This window comes from Microchirus variegatus (assembly GCF_963457635.1).
Source record: "Microchirus variegatus genome assembly, chromosome: 7".
NCBI lineage: Eukaryota > Metazoa > Chordata > Actinopteri > Pleuronectiformes > Soleidae > Microchirus > Microchirus variegatus.
In genome coordinates this window covers 8,763,179-8,787,018 of record NC_139808.1, presented here as the reverse complement: position 1 = coordinate 8,787,018, position 23,840 = coordinate 8,763,179, and the positions used below count along the sequence as shown (strand labels likewise).

The window sequence follows — 23,840 nt, the reverse complement described above, 5'->3', positions numbered from 1 at the left end:
CTATTCACATTTGTGTTTTAATGTGCATGTGATTGGGTAATTAACCTGAAAACAGCTTCATCTCCAGCTCTTAATGACTATGAATGAATATTTAATATTGTTAAAATTGGGCAAAAATTAAGTTATAAGGTAAACCGAGATTAATACGAGCTTACAATATTGCACTATTGTTTAAAGCCTTGTACAACCACTACACTAAAGCACTATGGCTATATGATTTTAGTGTGTATGGACCTTATATTAACTTTGTTTGAATCTACTCACTCTTGACACGGCTTTTCATTTATGATACAGTATTATATTTAAGTAACAGCAGCCTCCAATCAAATTAAATCAATATTTTAATGTCACGTCCTTTGTTTATGTGTGTTTTTACAAGAAGCTGCAAGAATAACCTGGAATATATCATATCATTTGAATGTTTTGGCCACAATAGCTTCAGAGTTTCTCTAATGTCGAAAAATAAAATCTAAGTACAGTTTCTGAGCAAATTCTAAATAATACTTCTGTGACAACATGACCGAAAAATACTTTTTCCACATACAGTAATTCGTAATCTGGTGAGTCCGCTGTCATTTTCTGTCACTTTTATGTGCTTTCATTCATTTTAATACATTCTTTTTAACTGTCTTCCATACGAAGATTCCCGTGTTATCTGTGCATACACACTTCAGCAGAACAAAAAAAACAAGCATTATAAATCATGATTAATGTGTCAAAGGTGAAGTTGTGGCCACATGGAGGACAAACAGTGACAGTTACCCTGAAGTCTGAACCTGGACATTAAAAAAATTAAACTTTAAAGAGAGTTAGAGTTGTTTTTTTAAAGGTGCCATATGTAAGAATGTGGCCAAAAACGGTTACTACATTCAAATTCAAAATACCTTTTGTCTTTTAGGTTTCGTTTTCTGACGTAACTGGCAACCCGTGGTTGCTCGGCAGCTGAGACTCTACTGACTGCAATGATTGGTAGACGGCGGTAGGTGGCGCCACATGCCAAAACATGATGTCAAAATTTTTTTTTTGCAGTTTTGCAAAATATTTTTTTCAATGCAAATATTTTGTCTGTACTGTTGTTGGTGGTGAGTTCAGTTTGTTATATGAACATTATTCCTGAGTCTCTGAGACATATTAGGAGGATTTTATGGCCAGTTGCTTTAGATTTATTACATAATGTACAACTCATTATTCAAGACAAACATATTCATTTCCTTCATTTCATTATGGCCTGCAAGATGATCGTAGAGGGGACAGTTGTGATTTATCTATATATTTAAGAGGCTATATGGAGTAATTAAAGATTTCTTAACAAGTATTGATGAATTACTGATTTTTGATGAAATAGTGATTTAGCAGAGGATGCAGCTTATATGTATATATGTTTGTATGTTTCCTCAAAGCTTTAAAGCACACTGTCACCCACAGTGAAATCCATGGACATCTTCCCTCCCCTGCGACGTTGGCCCTTCCCCTTCTTGCTGATTGGCTCGCTCGCCTGATATTCATAGATGTTCTCCAACAGCACGGTGTTCCCGTCCCCAGAGTAGCTGATGTCAGACCAGGTGAGAATGGAGCCGGTGTAACTTCTGAAAACAAACACGAAACTTCATTTGTTTTTTTGTAAATGATGATATTTCAATCTACTATTACTAAGGTTGAGATAACATAATATGAGTATATATGAAAACAGGGTAACACTTAAGATTAGAGAACATATATTCACCACTAACTAGGTGCTTACTAACATGCATATAAGTAGCGTACTAGCCCTTTATTAGTAAAAATTGAGCATGTATTAACACCTTATTTAACCAGACAAGAAAGGTCTCATTGAGATTAAAGTAAAATATCTCTTTTTCCAAGAGAGACAGCAGCATAAACGTTGCATCATGAAAACGGACAATTCAGAAAACAACCACCACAACGCTCTTATTACAGTTTTATGGTCAAATTTAAGAAAATAGTGTTTAATGTTATTTAATATATAGAATAAAGTCGTAATAATATTAGAATACAATCTTAATATTATGAGAATAAAGTTGTAAAAATATGAGAATAAAGTATTAATATTATAAGAATAAAGTTGTAATATTATGAGAATAAAGTTGTAATATTATGAGAATAAAGTCTTAATATTATGAGAATAAAATTGTAATATTATCAGAACAAAGTCTTAATATTATGAGAATAAAGTTGTAATATTATGAGAATTAAGTTGTAATATATGACAGTAAAGTCTTAATATTATGAGAATAAAGTCTTAATATTATGAGAATAAAATTGTAATATTATCAGAACAAAGTCTTAATATTATGAGAATAAAGTTGTAATATTATGAGAATTAAGTTGTAATATATGACAGTAAAGTCTTAATATTATGAGAATAAAGTTGTAATATTATGAGAATAAAGTTGTAATATTATGAGAATAAAGTTGTAATATTATGAGAATAAAGTCTTAAAGTCTGCCAGGCCCCGCCCACCTCGTCAGGTGACTCAGTTCACCTGTGAACACACCTGCTCCTCATCCTCTGTAATCAGCCTAGCATAATTATATTCAGCAGCTCCACAGTTGCCGCAGAGCTTTGCCCGATTATTCTTTTGCCATGATGCGAGACTTTCACTGTTGTGCAGAGCTGGTACTGACCCTGGTTCACCTGCTTCATCTCCTAACAGGTGTCCTAACAAAACATCCTCCCCATAGTGACGTCTTACTGAGAGACGCACGTAATTCTGTCTTTCTCTTAATCCAAGTGTTTTGGAAAAGCGGTGAGTACGAATTGTTTTCCACTTTATTTAGGTTAATACTTAATTTTATAAACTACATACTAATGAGCATTCATGCATATAACTAATAGTGTGTCTTATATTATATAGTATATAGTGTTTCCGTGAATGGATGTCGTTTTCATACCTGGAGTTCATGAAGTTGCTGACGTCTTCGAAGTGTAGAGGATAATCCCACATCTGAACGTCTGTCACCTGACCATCAAAACCTGAAATTCTAATCGTAGGCTCACCTGTAAATGAACGCTGAAGACACACACACACACACACACACACACACACACACACACACACACACACACACACACACACACACACACACACACACACACACACCGAGTAAATCATTTTAGATCTACAGAGCATTTAAGTAATTTTCAAACTTTACATGTAAAGAAAGCACTGTGTAACTGAAGTGACAAATTCTTAGTAGGGGGTGAGAGATAAGAGCTTACAATTATGTCATGAATTATCTCCCAAATTTCAAAATAAAGGCGTTTGTTTTGATTATGGAACGATCTACAGTTCACAATAAAAGTACCTCTGATGCTCAATAAATCAATGTAAACGAATACAGAAATGTCATAGGTCAGGTGTTGGATTAACCCTAATTTAGTTTTTCTATCATGGTCTGCTGACTGTTTATCATTTTGTATATGATTTTCTGAAAGCAAGGGCAGGACAACTAATAGACGCAATGTGACACAATTTTAAATAAATAAACAAACTGAAACTAAATAAATGAATTAAATTACATTTTAAAAATACATTAGGCCCTTTTCCACCGCAGGAACTTTTCTCATTTACCCAGACTTAAAAAAAAAAAGAAAAAGTTTCCACTGAAATTACTCGGGTAAAAGAAGTACCTATCCATGACTGGGCACTTTTCATATTACCACAAAATTTGGAGGGGCGGGGCTATGCAGAAAGTGTACTTGGTTACGTTTCTAGCAACTTTTACATTTACTCCACTCTTGATGAGCTGCTTTACACTATAGTTTTGCCATTCACACGCTGCAACATGGGGTTAAGTGTCTTGCTCAAGGACACACATAGACTATCAGAGGCAGGAATTGAACCCACAGCCTTCCAGTTGAAAGACAACTCGCCCTCCCACTGAGCCACAATGGCTCAATCACTGCTCATCACTTTTTTAATACTTTTCCAGTAAACGCCATATACTTTAAAGGTCCCTTATTATACCCTATAGTTCAATCACCCTGCCAAAACAGCCCTGTTCAGAACGCTCGGTTTAGTAGAATAACAGCAGTTAGCATTTGAAAAAGTGATCATTTGCAGGTTCTAGCAGGCACATTGCCATTATATATAACATGTATCCACGGGACAGATAAATCCTCTGAGGCTGGAAGTTTGTGTAGAACTCTGTGCTGCACTGTGGAGCCAAGAATATAACTTTTTTGCGGACTTCGCTGACTTCCGGTTTTCGAATACCGTTGCCCTCGCCTGCACTCTCGCGTGTTTTACGGACAAAGTATAGCTCAACAATTTCAGGAATTTAGCGCATTGTTGTTTTTTTAAAGGATGAAGAATTCGGAGCTTATCAGTCATTTAAAAATATGTCATGAGCCTGATGTTCTGGAACTTTGAGGTGCGGTGGAATGTCAAAGCACACAGATTTCCAGTAAATAACTTCCTGGTACTCTGAAAAGTCCCTAGTTGTGAGTTAATACTTCTTGGTGCCTTTCTGGTGGAAAAGGGTCTATTGTGTCATCATAAATACATAAATATTCAGCTGCAGACAGGAAATCAAGTGTCCATTATATTTATTGTAAAACAAACCAATGCTTTGCTCTCACCTTCCTAAGCACCATCTTCCTGATGCTCATGTTTGAGCCGCTGAACACCTGGGCCACATTCTTCACGTCGTCCACAGTAAGACAGACTTTCGTCCATATGTCCGGTTCAATTACTGACAGAAAATTAATGTTGGGCTCGAAACTGTAACCATTATAACCGTAGGACAGACGAAAAGTTTTAGACGCAGCTCTCAGAGTTATAGGATTAGAGCAGGATGGACAGATGCTGAAGATACTGTGGTAATCTGCGTCAGTGAGGTAACGCAGACACACAGACCAACCTGTGGGATTCAAAAGAGTCTTGATTTACACGTGATGACAAAATGAAACGCAATGATTGAATGACTTAACATTTGTATTTCACATTTTCCACTGCAATTCTGTTTGATTTTGCGGTTTGTGTATGTACTCGCCTGTAACCACCGTAGGCGGTGTTGTCCGAGTGCGGTGTCTGGTGGTGGCTGGTCGTGGAGAGGAATAATATGGTGGAGAGAAGTTTATTCCTCCCCCATTTACAGATAATGTGAACATCTTCCCATTTAAATTTGCTCTTTGATGACCTAAAGAAGAGAAAAGATGTCACACAAACGAGCATCATTTATAACAAACTCATTTTCACTGAGGGCCACATCAGCATAATGGTTACCCTCAAAGGGCCAGATGTAACTGTCATACAGAATAAGTGTTACCAAATATAATGTAAAATCAAGGTAACTACTCTGTAACATATTGCTAAATAACTTTCTGTATTTATTACTTATTCAATTTCACTCGACGCATGATGCATATACACTGCAATCTAGTGGCGTTGCCGCCACTTTACGTGTAAAGCAATCGCCATTTATTGTGGGAAATGTAGTTTATGGTCAACGCATGCCTTAAAGCAGCATAGACCTATTTTAACACAGATTTTGAAGACCAATTAATCACTTGCGGTCCACATAAAAACTACGTGGCGGGCCACATCTGGCCCTCGGGCCTTGAGTTTGAAACATGTGATTTAAGATCATCTGTTGACAATACAGAATATTACCATTTCTCTGAACACAGACTACACAGTACAGTATATTTTGCTAAAAGTGGTCTTTAAAAGATACTGTGGGCTGGATGTTTTGATCAATGATTTTATTGTTAGTTATTAATCAATAATTCAAAGATTAGGTAAAAAAAATATCAAGTCCCCCATATCGTGAATTACTTCATCTTAAGGCGAAGAAGGTTAGCATAAGTAAGTCTCCAGGAAATGAATATAAGACAATGCAATGTCCTCTGAAGTCATGGAAACCAGTGTGTGTGTCTGTGTGTACTTACCTGGAGTAGTTCTTGGTGTAGTAGTAGTAGTGTTTGGTGTAGTAGTAGTAGTAGTTTTTGGTGTAGTAGTAGTAGTGTTTGGTTTAATAGTAGTAGTTTTTGGTGTAGTAGTAGTAGTTTTTGGTGTAGTAGTAGTAGTGTTTGGTTTACTAATACTAGTTTTTGGTGTAGTAGTAGTTCTTCGTCTAGGATGTCTAGTAGTTGTGGCCGATGATAGCATGATGACCATCACCATCAGAGCGAAAAGCACCTTGTTCTTCATTGTTGACCTCAGCTGAAAAGCGTCTGTCCCTACAGAGAAGCGGCCGTGTTTGCAGTGTCCGTGTGATCAGATTTTGTGTCGCAGCGCTCTTACTTCCTTGATTAGGCGTGGACTGCTGTTGGAGTTTCATTTCCCTGATAATGTTATTGTCAACAAAGGTTATTGTCACAGCCTTGAACCATGGCCAGAAAATAGTCACGTGCATTCAAAGATCCAGTGTGCAATTGTTTGATTTCGTTTGTTTCTGAATTGCATGATTAAGTCCTCTATCTATAGAAAGCTGTCAATAAATACAGTTTTGAAAAATATTACAGACTCGGGCTGTAAGGCACGAGATCATTTGGAACAAGTGCCACGAGGGGTTGAATTAATGGAACCAGATTGCATGTATTATAATGTACAGTACTGTGCTAAAGTCAGCTTGGTTGTTCTCACGTCTTTAAAATGATGTGATCATTGTCATTTGGATTGACACTGTTGCCTCACAGCATGTAAAAAAAAAAAAAAAAAAAGCATTTTATCAGCGGTTTACCAGTTCACTCGTGAGTAACTGCTTGTACCGCTCATCGAGAAAGAGGGAGAGACAGAAGGAATGTAGATAAACCAGTGGTGTGGTTGTGTTAGAGCAGGTCATTAAACTGAGACCAAGACAATCGAAATGTCCATTCTCTTTGTTTAATATAGGAGTGGTTTGATTTACAGTCATATTATGGATACTTCCTCATGGAGAAAAAAACATATCCTTATGTCCTTAGGTTTAGCCCAACAAGTCAGGTGTGTGAATTACAGAGTAGAAACCAGACTCAGATTTTGTATTTTATTGTTTAAACCAAAGTTTTTTTGTTTTTTTTTAATCAACTCAAATTGTGAAAGAATGGTTCAGGGATAATGAGATATAATGTTCCTGCATGATGTCCAGACCTTAACCCTGTTGGGAATCTTTTTGGGTTGGATGAAAGTCATTTTTCATCAAGATCTTCCATCGACGATGACATGGCAAATAATATGCGTGCCATAATCTGAGCTAAAGGCTTAACCAACAAAATAGTATGTGACTTTTTTGGGGCCTGGCAATGTGTAAACATGTTTTCAGTAATGTAAAATCCTTTTTTTTTTCTCCTGCTATCCAACATCTCAAGCTTATTTACTTTTGGGCACCAAGCATAATATGGTGCGAAGAACCTATTGAAAGTCTATTACTATGATGTTTTCTTATAAATTAATGAGTCATTTTGATGGTGGGAACATAACATTTGCACATTTCTCTCTCTCTCTCTCTTGCACATTTAAGTTGTATTTGACTTTGATGGTGTCATTTATGTGACAGGAAGTGACATCACAAGTTTTAAAGCAATGACAGTTGGTTAAGAATAGAATAGGTTTTCAAATCTTTGATTAAAAACCATATCTTGAGGAACATCTGTCTCCTTCTTTTCAGTCTTCTTCCTCCTCCTTGAGGCGATAAAGCATTAACATTAAAGGCCACAGTTCCACTTATCATTGTGATGTAATAAAGGTTTAGTTCCAGGGTTAAGGTTAAAGGAAAGAAGGCGATGGTGCAACTTCGGGGCTGTCAACTGCCTTCACAATTTAGGATGAGATACCAAAGCAAAGCCCTCCTAAATTCATTCATACAGTTTACGGACTATTGGCTGGACCATACCAAATTTGAGGATTGGCTGGAAGATCGCAAATCTTTTGACGCCCTCATCAGAGTTAAGGATGTTGAATATAAAATCCACAAGGTCATGCTCTACAAATGCAGTCCTTACTTCAGGTGAGTTGCTTATCTGGTTTCAGGGTATCTAATTGGGTCACGAAACAACAGATCACGAACAAAAATGGAAATTTCAACTTGATTGGTTTGAATGTGAGGACACAAGGGATTGGACGAGCATGATGGTCCTCTGTCGGTGTGAAAAGTTTGAATTTGAATTTTCTCTCCTCTGCTGTGTCTCTATCCCTTAGAGCTCTCTTCAAGTGCAGGTTGACTGCAGATACGGTTTTCGACATCTACGGCCTGTCTCCTGACACCATGCAGCTCGTCATTGAGTTTGCCTACACGGACTATGTTAACGTGACCGAGGACAACGTCCAGGAATTGATGGTCGCGGCCGATATGCTCAACATAATGGCTATCATACAAGCCTGCTCTGACTTTCTCTGCGAGCGGCTCTGCGAGAACAACTGCATCGGCATCTGGCAGTTCACAAACATCTACTACAGCCCCACACTGCAGCACAAGGCCCTGCGCTACATCACTGACCATTTTGAGGAGGTCTCTACGTGTGAAGAGTTCCTGCAGCTCTCTGTGCAGGAGCTCGCTGAAATCCTCGGTCGAGATGACCTCTATGTGAGCGTGGAGAGGAGTCTCTTTCTCGCCATCTGTAATTGGATTGCCCACAAACCCGAAGAGCGAGAACGGCACATTGCTCTGCTTTTGTCTAAGGTAGTATCAGTTTCAAGGGGTTTTGGGCCGAGTCACACCTGGTTCACACTGTGTCATGGCCGTGTTGTGTCTTGCTCGCTTGTCCTCGAGATTGGTCTTTTTTTCTGGGAACTGTGTGTGAGACGTGTGTCACTACAGGGCGTTAAAAACATGAAAGAATGCACACGTGATGTGTCCAGTGTGAACCCGGCCATTGGGGAATAAAGGGGTTTCTCAATAAATTCTTGTTGCTATGAACTAAAGTAGTCGCCCATTCTCAGGGGCCCCTCTGAGCCTGGGGCCACAATCCTGCCTGCCTGATCTGCCTACTAAGTTGCTCACTTGTACTTAACTCGTTGGCTGCCATTTTCCAAGACCCACAAAACACCAAAACTACCAAAAGAAAGAAAGAGTAGAGACTCTTCTTTCATCAGACTTCATTGGCAATGAACGGTTGTATTTGAATTGACGTCTATAGACGTCACTGGCAGCCAATGAGTTAATTAGACTTCTGCCATTGTCCCAGTTTACAAACACTATTGAATGTTTGACTCCAAGTCTTCTTACCATTAACATATTTTGGTCAAGGCTTTGTGGCATACTGTATGAAGATCTCCTTATCTGTTCAAAACATGTACCGACCTTGACATCGTCATATTCAGTTCTGGTCGTACTGTTTCCCAACCTTTCTGTGTGGAGTTTGCATGCATGTTTTCTCCAGCTACTCTGACTTCCTCCCACTTTTACGTCCTCCTGGACAGGCGATCGTAGGTGAACTGCAGGATTGAGTTAATGCATCCTGTCCTCTTCTCTTCCTGTAGTTCCGGATGGCTTTGACAACCTTGCAGTACATCTTCACCGACGTGATGTCCAGTAAGTTGGTGAAGAGCAGCGTCGAGTGTCAGCAAATGACCGTCGATGCCATCCAAACCATACAGTACTTGCTCAGACAAAGACCCTCGAAGCCTGTTTTCCGCAACCCTCTCATTCGCCCTCGTCTGCCCAAAGCCATCCTGTTTGCCATCGGAGGCATGAATGGTGAAGGCATTATGGCGTATGACGTCTCTGTTGACCGCTGGGTCAGCGTGGCGGTCAAAATGCAGCGTCAGTGGGCTTTTCATGGCACCGTCTTCCACGACGGGTACGTCTACTGTCTTGGTGGCTCCGATCGATCAGGGTTGTTTAACAGAGTGAGCAGGCTGGACCTGAGCACACACATCTGGCACGAAATGTCACCGTTGCTTTACAGCCGCTGCTACTTGAGCGTAACGGTGTTGAACGGGTCCATCTATGCCATCGGGGGCTTTAACGGCTTCAGTCGACTCAAAAGTGCCGAGTACTACCGGTCCGAAATCAACCAGTGGATCTGTATTGCGTCCATGCACCATTCGAGGAGCGACGCCAGCTGCACAACACTACACAACAAGGTTTGTGTGAAGTGAGAGATGCACCAGACGCCAGGAAAAAAAAAAAAGTGTGAGCTCATTACAGCCTGTCCTTTTCTTATCAGATTTACATCTGCGGTGGATACGATGGTAACGTGATCCAGCAGACGGCTGAATGTTACAACCCAGAGACCAACCAATGGACACTCATCGCCCCCATGTCCAACAGGCGCGCTGGGATAGGAGTCATTGGACTTGCTGACCATGTCTATGCTGTATGTACATGACACACACTGCCTGACTCAATGGTAGCACTGACTTAGGGGGCCCGTTCAAAAGTTTGGGGTCATCTATCCAATTTTTTTGTTTTCCATTAAAACTCACACTTTTATTTATCAAAAGAGTTGCAAAATGATTAGGAAATATAATCAAGACATTGACAAGATTAGAAATAATGATTTTTATTCAAAATAATCATTTTGCCCTTTCGTCAAAGAACCAGCAAAACTGTTTTCAGCTGTGCCAACATCATTGCACAAGGGTTTTCAAGGGTTTTCTAATCATCCAATAGCCTTCTAACACCATTAGCAAACACAATGTACCATTAGAACACTGGAGAGATGGTTACTGGAAATGGGCCTCTATACACCTATGTACATATTCTATTAAAAACCAGACGTTTGCTGCTAGAATAGTCGTTTACCACATTAACAATGTATAGACTGTATTTCTGATTCATTTAATGTTATATTCACTGAAAAAAAGGTTTTCAAAAATAAGGACATTTCTAAGTGACCCCAAACTTTTGAACGGTAGTGTATACTTTATATGTCAATGCAATGTGGCCAGTACCGTGTCTCTGACGTCGTCGGTACAATAACAAAGGGCCCAACACTTATATTACGACTTTATTCTCTAAAGATTAGATTTTTTTTCTATGTTGTTTTACCCTAATACTCTGTCGTAGTACTCTTATTGTTCCGTCTCCATTTTAACATGAAGCCTTTCCTCCCACAGATTGGTGGCTCAAACAGTAACCACCTGAGAAGTGTTGAGGAATACAACCCCAGGACCAACACCTGGCGATGGGTCACCTCCATGAACACAGCGCGCAGCAACTTTGGCCTCGAAGTCATCAATGACAGAATCTATGTCATCGGTGGTTCCAACGGTAAACAAACCACCAGTTCAGTCGAGTACTTTGACAGTACAACGTACGAGTGGACTGAGGCCTGCAACCTGGAGAAACAATGTGGTGCCTTGAGCTGCTGCGTGGTGTTTGGGATCCCCAACATGGCTGAGTATGCTGTCCCTCGTGACTCGCTGCCGTTATTAGACTTGAGGGGCAAGATAGTGGGAGACGCCCCATGACACTATCCACTAAAAAGAAAAATGACGCACTCCACTCAATTAAACTACATTCTCAGTTAAATCCTGTGAGTAACTCATTTTTAACTATTTGAGCTACTTATTTACTCGTCTTCAGATGGGCATAATAACAATGTGATCTTGTTTTTATGTTCATGTGTGGTGCTTTTGGCTGAAATGAGGAAATAGTCATTTCCTGTTTATGAATGTGGTTAAGTCTAGACACCGTGTACGGTTAGGTTTATGACAAGATCAGGTTACAATAGTCACTCGGTCACATTGGATGATCGCAGAGCCATAAATTTGACTGATTACACAGTGGTACCTGACTAAAAATGTTAAGAGGAAGTTGGGCTGGACCTTGGGGCAAACTTGAGTAGATCTGGAAAGACTGAACCATTGCATCGCTGTGTTGGGTTGTGAGACGAGGCCAGTTTGGACAGTCACTCAAAGAGAGCATGAGGTTCATCCATCGTCATATGCCTTGCCATTTTTGATGGTCACCTACATTGGTCAACGTAAAAGGCAGGAAAATTAATCAAACACAGACTAATAATAATAATAATAATGCATTATATTTGGAGGCGCCTTTCATGACACTCAAGGTCACCTCAGACTGTCTGTTTGGAGGTGTTGGATCGCATTATAATTGTGCTTAAAATGTGCAGTTTGACCTCAGCATTAGGCAGATGACCTGGCACCATCCTCTCAATAAAAATGCCTATATGGGAATTTTTAAAATGCATCCGAATTCAGCATAATATACCCTATGATTGTTATGTGTGCCTATTATTCAATTAACATAAACTATATAAACACACCGGAGCAAAACGTACTAAAAATGTTTCAAATCAGATTGAATTTGTGAAATTTTGATATGTCACAGTTAAAAATTCAGTTTTCATGAACAAAAACTAAAGCAATAATAGACTTCTGCACAATTATTCCTTCTTTATATCACAAAAATGTGATTTAAAATTAATCCTAACTTTAACTCAACACATAAAAAAAACCACACATTTTTTAAAGCCTGAATATGTGAACTATAAACACGCACACCCAGGATGTCCATATAAGGAGTTGTGTATTATTCCCACGGCAATTTACCATGGATGCACCTGTGGCAAAGATCTGAATCATCGCTATGACCATTCGATAATCTATTTACAATATCTATAACTTCAAAAGCCTGTTCTATTTTCTGAGAATCTGTTAGCTCCATGTATAAAAGACAAATAATATAATTTTAATTTAATTATACTTTGTTGAAACGACAATAAAATGAACATAAAATAATTTTTCTAAACTAAAATATTCTTGCAGTTTAAAATAATTGCTTTCACCTGAAGAAGACTGTATTCAGTTGACTGACTCAGGTGCAGGTGGAGTTAGTGTTTTATTTATTTCTGAAAAGCCTTTTTTATTAATCATGACACTGGAACATCAACAATCACTTGAATTCTATTTACAGTCCAACAATATCAATCCCGTCTTATTTTGTTGGATGTTAAAGTGCAGCTCCATCAAACGCCAGTCCTTCACCTGCAGTTACATCAAGACATCGTCCCATCCCCCAAAAGAAAATAAAAAATAAATTCACTAGTAACAGTTGATTTAGGCTCTTCACCGTGTTAACGTCTAACCTCAGCTCACCGTGGAGGTTTGTCTGTTATACATGCAACATCTTTGACCTCGAAACTGAAGCTTGTTCAGTCGATTTCCTTCAGGTCGCTCACATCACTCCGACTGATTAATGAATAAACATTTCTAAAAGAATAAAAAAGCATTAAAGGCCTCAAACAATGACCCCAGATAATTGCGTGTAAAAGCACAAACAGATATTGTGATGTCAGAGAAATGCAAGAACTTGGCTGAATATCCAGCAGAGAGGGTGAATCATCGGTTTCCCAGCTGGGACTTTCTACTCTTTCAATAGAGAACATTGCAGTATCTCTATTAAACCGTTAATAAAAACTGCACAATTAGGAAATTGATATTAAGGTGAACAAAAGAATAAGCATAAAGTCCAGAAATGTCATCTTTTCAAACAACTTTAGCCCAGCTTTGACCTGAATGTTCTCATATGAGATCATTACACTTCATATTTGCTCTCAGTTTTTCATTTTCTTCGTAAATTTGTTCTAAAAAAAAAAATGCTACAAGATCTCATGACTTTTAAATTTTTAAAATAAAACATATTTACAGAGCGACTTCACCTCAAGTCGCTCTGTTTATTAGTGGTTTGTTTTCTGCAAAAATTAGACATCACAGAAGGAAACTCAAGTTATTTTAGAAGCCAATGAGTTAAAACCATGAGATCTTTGGTATTTTTGCTTAAAAATTACAACCAAATTATTTTTTTAATTTCTCGATTAAACGCATGAATGAGTCTGCAAGTTTCAAGACTCGGCAAAAGATTTGTTTTCATATTGGAGGGAAATGAAAGTAATTGAGTAACTTTCACTTCCTGTTGTGGACGACTGTTTTTCGTGATTTGAGAGAAAACGGCTGAGTTGGCGGTGTTGCCCTTTGGGACCTCCTAGTGGCCAAAGTGCCATTGGGCAACTGGTTAATTATTCCTCACATATCATTCAGATGTATATCCTCTGTCATTATTCTTACCTCTTTTTAAAAAAAATATAAAATAAACGTATAAAACAAAAAAACGTACAAGTTAATCTATATGTTTAAGTCCTTATGTGGAGTGGCAGACCATTTGCATTCACCTGTTTGTTCAACTTAACAATCTCGCATTTTAGAGCAGAGCCGGTACAAAAAGCGGCAAATTTACACACACAAAGTCCATTATGAAACGTATTCTCGTCCACTCCTCTCCTCCTCTTATAGCGAGGGTGCGTTTAGCTTGACTTCTGATTTCAGAGTTGAAGGGCTTCACGGCGAGACCCCGCACAAACAGGTGGGGCGGTGCACGTGTTTTTCAACAGCAGGCAGCGCAGGTGGGGCGGATGTTGTTCCCCTCCTCCGATTCCTGAGCTGTTGCCTCCACAGTTCCAGGGTGGGACTTGCCTCTACGCATCGTTAGGCTTCAGACTCGCCTTTCTTCTTCACCTCGTCACCGGCGTCGCTGTCTTCCGACTGGCTGTTGCTCAGCACGAGGACGTGTCCGTCAGAGGCGGCAGGCGGGTTGGCGGGACGACTCGAGGCTGCGATCAAACGGCTCTGCTCTTCCAGATCCTGAAAAGACAACACTTGAACGCTTAGTCCAATATCTATGATTTAAAAACGTCACTTACAGATCATCCACTTTATGTATAAATTAGGCTTTCGAGGAAATTACTATCTAATGAGGCTGCACATTGTGACAGATGACGTACTACGAAGTACTACGAGACTATTGCTATTCTTCATTTGCGTAGTGAGTCTTCTTCAAAAACACTTACACAAACTGTGCTTATAGGTAGAAGAATCTTCAATTTCAACCAATAAACCCTCTTAAATGTTACACACTGGACCGTTAACCCTTCTGTTACCAATCCTGTCGTCGCTGTAACTCCTAGACCAGGGTTCTTCAATTCTGGTCCTGGAGACCCACTGCCCTGATTGATTTACAAGTTACCTTGCTCCAACACACCTGTTTCAAATGTTCAGCTCATCAAAAAGCTCTGCAGAAGCTTGATAATCAGGTTTGTTGGAGCAAGGAAACTTGTAAAACATGCAGGGCAGTGGGTCCCCAGGAACAGGATTGAAGAATGCTGTCCAAGACCGTTTGTGATATCTAGAAAATTGGCTGAGATTGGCACAGCACCGCCCAGCAACACTCATGTGGAGGATAAAGCGCTAAAAGAGGGACGGATGGATATACTTGACATTTCGGTAGCCCTCTGGACTTCCACGTCCAATCACAGACGAGATTCACCAGCGTTTGTGACGTCAGCTTCTCAGTATCATAATTCCTCAACGGCTGAATAACTGCCATATATTGTAAGTGAGAGTTATCTTGGTAAAGGCGGCAGAACGGCCATAAATTACAGCCTAAAATCAATATAAATCCAGGTGGCCTGATTATCATGACGGTTATAAGAGGATTAAGTTCACCTTCTCTATCTGTCTCTGTTTGCTGAGTTCCTCCTGCTGTTTCTCTTTGGCCTTGTCCTGCTCCTTCTGCTTCTCCACCGCCTTACGGTCCTGCACGAGAAAAACACGTCAAGATCAAATGTCCAAATGAGAAAATCCAGAGGAATCGTTACCTTCACCGAAATCAATCTCACCATCTCAGAGTGGAAGGCGATCTGTTTGGCCAGACCAATACTGTCCGAGATCTAAAGGACAAACGAGAGACAGACAGGTCAGACTAAAACTGAGGCACAGAGTGTTGGGACAGCGAGACCAGGAGATGGACACTGAGACGACCTTCTCTCCATCGTTGTTGGACTCGAAGATGTAGCAGATGGCTCGGCCGTCACCGCGCCCGCTCGCCGACTGCAAAACGAAGCCAAACAGCCTCTTGTTGTCCTGATGGGACGAACACTGGACTATGCTGGACAGAGAAAACTGCAGCAGCAGAGAGAAAGAAAGGGAGTGAGGACAAAGACGACGGGGAGATGAGAAAGATATGGGACATGTCAGGAAGTTTTAGTATCTCATTTTATTAATCAGGATGTCTTACCCTGAGTCGAGTGACTTGTGTTTGAGGATCAATTAGCCTGAAAAAAATAAACACATATACAGGAGAAAAATATTAAAATAAGACATTTTTAAATTTCAGAATTATTAAGATTTTTTGGGCGCATTTTACACTGTATTTAACAGTCAACAAGTGATGAGGAAACGCATATCTAACAGGATATTCCCCTCTTATTTTATTGTCTGGGTCTCTCTCTCTCTCTCAGTCTCACACACACAGTGTTTCATACTTGAGGCAGTCGCAGGTGACCAGCAGGTGAGACTCGGTCATCCTGAAGATGTTGTGGATGGCTCTGGCGGCCAAGATTTGCCTCATGGTCTCGGAGATGACATCGGCTGAGTCGGCAGCCCTCACTTCCATGGAGCCCAGGAAGCGGACGATGAAGAGCTGGTGGAGGATCGATTCTTGGGGGGGGAAAGAAACGGCGTACGTCAGGTACAGGAAACATACATTAGATTCATTAGTTTCTCTCATATCATTTTGTCTTATTGAATACATGTATGCATCCTGGTTGTTGAACAGTGTACCCTGGCCTCACCACTGCCCCCTGTGGCTGAAGGGAGAACGGAGTTTGTGCCTGAGCAGGGAGTGAGTTGGGCGGTGAGTAACGATCTTATGGTCACATTTGGCCACAGTACTACACTCCACAATAAAAATGGCAGTTCACAAACTGACATAAGGGGTTGTGACAAAAACATGCAATTTAATTTTAACACATTGGAAAAAAGACCAGCTGGTACCTTCACTGTCTTCTGATGCTGTGCTGTCTCCACACTCTCCAAATGGATTACTCCTTCTGTAGGAGACGCACACAATTTCAGGCAATCTGGCTAATCTGCTAGTTTGCAATACTTTTCCTAATTTGGGTGAAAACAAGATCTAAATGAAATTGACGCCACACACCTGCCAGACTGTGCCGCTGCCTTGCTTTGTCCTGAGTTTTCCTCACTGACGGGGGAGATGATATCAAATTGAATGGGCGTTTCGGGGGCAACCAGCGCGTCCAGAGAGAGAACAGAAATAGCAGGCGATGGCTCAGACCCCACGGAGCTAATACTGCTCGCTCGGCCCACGCGTCCTTTACTAGTATGATAGAAAGAGAGACTTTGTTGAAATTAAATTTCAAAGCTGTAATAACCTTGCTGTTGTTGATCACATTGTATCAGAACTACCTGCTCGGTCTCATGCTCTCGTGTCTCTGCTGGAAGGACGGCGACGGCGTCACAGCTTCGATGGCCGATTGGTTCACTCGAGCTGCCAACTCCTGCCAATTAATGCACAATTAGCATCAAACAAAAGGACAATTTGTACTCTGTCTTCTGTCTTGCTACAGTATTTACACTGTAGATCTATGCCTACTAATTCAGGTAGGACATCTACCTAAACTATCTCTAAGACCTGCATAGTATACATCAAAATGTTCTCTATAACCTGTGACAAGCACACAGACCTCTGCGTTCTCGCTCAGGTAGATCCTCTTGGAGATGTTGTTTATGGTGGCGATCCACTGGTGGAAGAAGCAGCAGAAAGGTGGACATGAGAGATGAAATCAATAGACGACAGTCAACGATAGCAGCTCGCAAGACAAAACAAAACAAGTCACCTCCTCGCAGTCCTTCCTGCTCTCCGCTTGCAGCGTCACCACTCTGATGGGGACACACAACGAGGAAAAGGGGTGCGATTAATACTGAAGATTTCACAAGCGTGACAGAATGTAGGGAATAAAGAACTCTCACTTCTTGCCATCGAACGATGTGACTTGAAAGCAGAAGCGGCGGTCGTCGCTGTCGACCGCCATGACAGAGCAGTTGTCCAGGTCTGTGACCAGGCCGCCCGCCACCTCGCCCCGACCCTGCTGCATCAGGTTACCACCCTGAGTGAAGAAGTACTGCCGCTCCCAGGACGATGACACTAAACCTGTCTTACTGAGAGACACCCAGAAGGGCTATTTTAGCAAAATATACAACTGAAAACATGATCTATACAAGGGATTTGTAGGTGTGTGTGTGAGACCCCTACTTCCGGATGAACAGGTAGCCCTGTTTTCTGGTCAGGTTGCGACAGACAGGCGAGTGGACAGGGTCAGAGTCACATGGAGCATACAGCGGGTCACAAGATACCTCCATCTGCTGAATGGACTGTTGCATCTGCCGCACCTCCTCCTCCATCTCCCGACGGACACTAAACGCGCAGGCAAAAACATTACAATCTGTATTTTGAATAAATTAAAAAAAAAAAAAAAGTAAACAAAAGTGGGCGTTCTTACTTCTGTACACTGGTTCCTATGGTTCCCAGGAAGTCCTCCCACTGCTGGGTGAGATTCTCTGATCCCAGCTTAAAGAAACTAATCTGCACAGAGAAAACACAGATTTTACTAAAAAATCCAAAATTAATCTGTAATTTGATTTCTTTGTGTTGACAGTGACACATGCAGATTGTGTGATGAATATCTATAGAAATGTCAAATAAAAAGTTATATAAGCATTATAATGTAGTGTAGTGTATAATATAGTGACTCTGACTCTTGAGTAAGACCACATCAGCAGGATAATGGAGAATCCAGGTGAGGAGGTGGGGCCTGGCTTTAGCATGCAGGAGGCAGGACATTAGCTCATTTGTTCACTTTAGATCGTGGAGTCTCCTCCTGCTGCTCAGCAGGTATTTTCCAGAGACTATATTAAGGAGCTGGCAGAACAATCTCCACATCTGGAATGCATTTTGCAGACAATTTTGTTCGCATACACAGCCCCTCCAGACTCCCTCTCTAAACTGACCATGGAGATGTCTTAAGGCCACATTATACTTCTCCGACTGCGTATGCGTTATCCGTCTGCGTCACCACGGAGACGCCTCGAGCATTTATACTTCTGCGTCGTGGTGACGGACACTCGCTGCAATTTCCCGCCCGATCAGTAGGGGTCGCTGCGCAAGGTTGTTGTGCTTCTGGCTACAGTGAGCAATGGCGTCCGAGAAAGAAAGAGAGAGAAAGACTGTTGTTGTTGAAAAAGTGGCCGTTTCTCACTTTTCTGTGTCACGGAACGCAGTTTTAAGATAATTTGAGGCGAGAAATTGGCCATTTAGAGTCTAAACATGTGCTGTGTGTGTTAAGATATGACGTATTTATAGTTCGGCAGCGGCGTTATCGGCGGGGATCAGCTCCGCCTCTGTCAGGACGCCCGGAGCGCACTGAGAGCCGGCACAGAGCAGCTTAGCTCGGCCTGTCCTGAGGACCAATCGCAGCTCTTGCCGTCTCCGTAGTCCCTTGACGGAGTGACGGACACTTAAAAAATATTCCGTGCACCCGGAGACGACGCAGAGGCTCTTCGACAGGTTCTGCGTCGACGCAGAGGACTCTGCGTAGCTACGCAGAGCACTTTACGCAGGAGTATAAATTGGGCTTAAGTCGTAGGAATCTAGGGTCACCATTTTGGAAGGCTGACCAAAGATTTTGCCTCATGACTACAAACTTTCATCAGGAAAATCCAAAAGATACACCCATGTTAAAGGATCCGTGTGTGTTTGTGTACCTGGGCCTGCATGTATCCCAGCAGTGGCTCCAGAAGAGCAGTTTTCTTCTTGTACTGTAGTGTGTTCAGTGAGCAAAAGTAGTGCATCATGGTCTGGTGCTGTTTCTTTCGGGAGGTGTAGACATCCTCCACAACCTCTGTGCGCACCTGCAGCACACAAAACTCTACCTTTATTACCTCAGTATTAAGATATAACAGATAATCACATTTTGAAATGTTTAAATTTTTGGTCCCACACATAAGCTCAGAAAACACACCCCCCAAATACAGCTGCATATTGACTACTACTATGCATTTACAAAATTTCAATTTAATTCCCATTTCCATTGCTCTTCTCTGCACAGAAGCTGAACAGACATTTTACTCAAACGTTAAAATCTTCAGTTCAAACGCCATCGTGTCCAACATGGCCGCCAAAACAAGCGTCGATCTTATTGTACTCACCTTGTCGTTGTCCCTTCTTTTGGATAATCGGCTGTATCGGTTAATGGCTGTGTCATGATCTGCACACATAAACAGCCAAAGGTTGGACATTATGCGGTGGTCAAACACATTATTTCACTTCACTTTTGTTATTTCCTTCTTTGAAGTTTGAAACATTAAGCAGTAATGAAGATGCCTGTAAGCAATTAAAGTAGGGTGCCATCTTCATTTAAGTGCAAAAATAAAGAGGAAGTGAAAGGTGACTTTGACTGGTGCAGGCCATCTGAAATCAAATGAGTCAGACTGACTGTTATTTCAGAAAAATGTTAAAATAGTAATTAAATCATATTTAGCCTGTAGTCAACCTTTCAATCATTTAATCCTATCAAGATAATTAACACAACTGTTGTGTGATTTTGCGAGGAAAGCAATTCCTTGGAGAAAAAAAACAGACAGTCAAACATTAAGAGAACACTAACAGACATACAAGCCTGGATGACGATTGGGCTCTTGGGATGAGAAGGCAAAAAATTAATGGCAGGCTTTGGCAGCAGTGCTAACTTACCGTCACTGGATATCTGGAAAACTTCTTTAAGAGTGAGGATCTCTGGAGAGAGACAACGACAGCTAAAAGTTATTGTGCAAACATTATTGAATAGTTTCCTTATTTTAGACAACTCTAAAGTGATTGGAAGTGAATCCTCGGTGGTCTAGTCAATTCCATACAGTTGTGGTTTTAAAGTTTGGTAGAGAAGATGTCGACAAGCCTGCACACAGAGCTGTGCTTCATTCCAACATCTCTGTGATGAACTTGAACCCTTACTGCGAGTGTGTATGTATACGTGTGTGCGTCATACCCTTCAGGTCTCTTTCCTTGAACTGTGTGATGGGAAACATCATTGCGTCTGCAAGTTGTGTGGACAGGACAGCGTGACAAGAACTTAGCTAGAAAGAGGAAAAAGAAGGGAGACAAATCAGCCGAAATACATTTGAGTCGTGAATGTCCATACTCTAATTATTAAGACTTATTCATTCTACAAGTACACAATGCTGCTGCAGTCAAATTGGCCAAAAAATTTGAGCGTGTAATTCCCATATTGCTTTGAAGGCAGCAAAATTTTCAATTTAAGTCAGCCGAGTTAATTAGGCAAGAGTTGTTTTGTTGAATAAGTGAAGACATAATGTTGCTATCACCATTTTTAATATCCCACTCAGATGTGAACAGTGACTGAATGTGATGTCATGGAGCGCTGTTGTGTTGGTGTCTTTTCTCACCTCGTCAATGACTTTTGCAAACTGCTGTAAGGTGGAGCTCATAACCTCATCGTCGCCCCCTAGAGGAAAACGCTGCACACAACAAAAACAACATCAACATATTATGAATGTTCCAGATTCTTAGTGTGTGCAATATAGAGTGGGTTTTGTATGTGCAGCATGCTAATCAATGAATACATTTAATTTGTACATTTAACACATGTGCATGTATTCTGTCATCTTGATAAGTGAAGTGAGTCCAAAGCATCTTCCAACCTCTTTATTGCAGAAGCAGGACTGAGGACTGAGTCATCTGTCACACAGCCAAGGAAATACTGCTGTCATCGATGATGAGGAGCTTAGAAAACACATGCAATCATTTTGACTGCTGTGCTTCATTGTTATGTTTCACTTTAATGAGGACTCGCATGAACTGTATCTAAAGGAAAATCCCACTAATGTGTGAAAGTGTGTGCGTTATCTTGAAAAGAGTAGACATTGGAAAAACAGAAATGCAAATATTGCACTCTCTGTTTTGTGTGACTTTGTGTCAGTGCTGGCTGCTCTTATAAAGTGTCCCACCTGTTTGTCATACTCTTTCAGCAGCCGTGAGGTCAGGTGTGTTGCAGCACTGAGCTCATTCTGGAAACAAAACAGCAAACTGAGCAGCAGGAAACCATATATTCATGTTATTAATGCAAATTCTAGCCTAACTGAGTATGTACCTGTGCATCATAAATCCTCTGCATTGCCTGGTAGAGCTGTGTGCAGTAGTTGGACATGGCTGCAGTGTCCTCCTCAAACACTGCCAGCAGAGAGCGGGTCTACAAACACAAAACACACGTAGAAAGCAATAAAAAATGAAGTCCGCTTTAACCGTGTGACTCATCCATAAAACTTCAGGAACAAACGACTTGAAATGGCCCCTTGTGTAACTGACCCCATGACTGTTTGTGTAAATCCACACCTGCTACAAACTGTCTCTGCAGTACAACCTGCTACGCAGGTGTGTCCCGAGTCCCGAGGAATATTTTGTTGCCTCTGTAACCCCAGCATGCTCATTTGTCACGACCCTGCCCTTTGCTGTATGTCAGCTGAGATTCATGTGGAGGATAAAGCCATAGAAGATGGATGGGAACAGGACATCTATAATATATATTATTTACATTGTCAACCAAGTGAGCTAAAACTGAATTTTTTTTTTCTTTTTCTTTTTTGAACTTAGCTTCACCAGAGGTCTCCATTTTATGTATGACTGACTTCTAATGATGACATCTAGTGGGAGAGTGAGTCGTCTTTCAACTCGAAGGTTGTGTGTTTGATTCCTGGCTCCGCTAGCCGATGTGTCCTTGCAAAAGGCGGCTTGTAGACTAAACGGCTGTGCCATATGAAAGATGAGTGACATAAAAATGTATGAAAGTGTGGGTGAATGGGAAATGTAGTGTACAGCAGCTTTGAGTGGTCATCAAGACTGGAAAAGCGCTATATAAATACAAAACCATTTACCAAAAAACAAACCATTTCCCAAGCCTGTCGCGGAACTCTGGCAACCACATAGCTATACGCTTGTTTTTTCATTCAGGCTAGGGTCAGCTTACCATAGCAATTACACCCTTACAAACATACTGGGGGGTAATATATTCAAGATCTGTTTATAAACCTTCCAAAATGTTACACACTGGACCTTTACATCCAAACTGGACTGACCCCCTGGCCACACCCTATTCAGTGATGTCACAGCAGCAGGTGCTCTGGCCTGACTGGACGGTGTGTCTGCTCGTCTAAAGCAGAGCAGCTGCAGCTTTCAATCCTATGCTGTATGTCACTTTCACATCTCGCACTCACACACGCAGGGAAATAGGATGACACTTCCGCTCACGAGACGAGCAGTTGTCACTGGAAGGGGAAACATGTAGCTTAGTGGCTAAGGAAGTAGCGGACTGTTTGTTTTTTATCGTGTTTATTTCATAACACAACAACTTTGGCTAGTGTTAAAACATTTTCATTTCCGTCTGTTGACCAAAAACTCCCTACATTTGTCTTAATTTGATGTCGAAAGACAGCTGGCAGATGCCATTGAAGCTGTCCGGTTGACAGCCTTAGTTAGCGGGGCCGTTAGCGGCATCCCTCCGTTGCTTGTTGGCAAACACTGAGCCTACAAAGACAGCTAGCCTAGCCGAGAAAGTGGCTAACGTTAGCGGACTGCAGGAAGGATTCGTGGAGAAGATCTGTTACCTGGGGACTATCCTCCAGAGTCTCTTCTATCGGCAGCGTCTCTATACCGGGCATGGCTGCGGCTGGTGCGATGGAAATGAGAAACAATCCAAGGGTAAAAAACAACAACACAACAAATCGCTTCGACAACTCCCACTCAAGATTTCTTTGCAACACGAATCCCCAACACCCAAAACAGATCCGCCCAGTTGCGCCGTGTCCCGCCCGCACGACTACTTTGATTGGGTAGAAAATAACTTCAAAGGACGTCATTGGTTCATGGTTTAAAGGGGAATTCGCGCCATTTTGGTTCTAACAGGGGACGCCGTTTCACTCTGCGTCCACGTAGAAATCAGAGCCATAATGGCGGATAGACTGCATTTCATGATAATTGACCAGTGTGGGACTGACAAAAGATAC

The 23,840-nt window shown here is 41.2% G+C and overlaps 1 protein-coding gene across 1 annotated transcript; it reads right to left on the bottom strand.

The window, feature by feature from the left end:
• Positions 1-12,745: 12,745 nt before the first annotated feature.
• Positions 12,746-23,583, bottom strand: appl1 (adaptor protein, phosphotyrosine interaction, PH domain and leucine zipper containing 1). The gene is made up of 22 exons (XM_083891892.1): positions 23,442-23,583; positions 21,932-22,030; positions 21,789-21,848; positions 21,228-21,299; positions 20,810-20,897; positions 20,518-20,559; positions 19,974-20,032; positions 19,530-19,676; positions 18,269-18,351; positions 18,022-18,183; positions 17,739-17,927; positions 17,606-17,648; positions 17,453-17,509; positions 17,175-17,266; positions 16,906-17,085; positions 16,743-16,798; positions 16,232-16,406; positions 15,985-16,021; positions 15,729-15,869; positions 15,587-15,637; positions 15,414-15,503; positions 12,746-14,552 (listed from the first exon to the last, which is right to left on the bottom strand). Exons 1-22 carry the CDS (start codon positions 23,493-23,495, stop codon positions 14,397-14,399), a joined length of 2,133 nt encoding a protein of 710 aa, XP_083748018.1. The 5' UTR covers positions 23,496-23,583; the 3' UTR covers positions 12,746-14,396.
• Positions 23,584-23,840: the final 257 nt, after the last annotated feature.

Bases quoted from the DNA above. Each gene is read 5' to 3' on its own strand.
- appl1 (XM_083891892.1), bottom strand. From the start codon at position 23,495: ATGCCCGGTATAGAGACGCTGCCGATAGAAGAGACTCTGGAGGATAGT. The intron at 16,022-16,231 runs GTATGAAACACT...TATTTTTTTCAG, and splicing joins GTCACCTGCGACTGCCTCAA to GCTAATTGATCCTCAAACAC. The intron at 15,504-15,586 runs GTGAGATTGATT...TTTCTCGTGCAG, and splicing joins TCGCCTTCCACTCTGAGATG to GACCGTAAGGCGGTGGAGAA.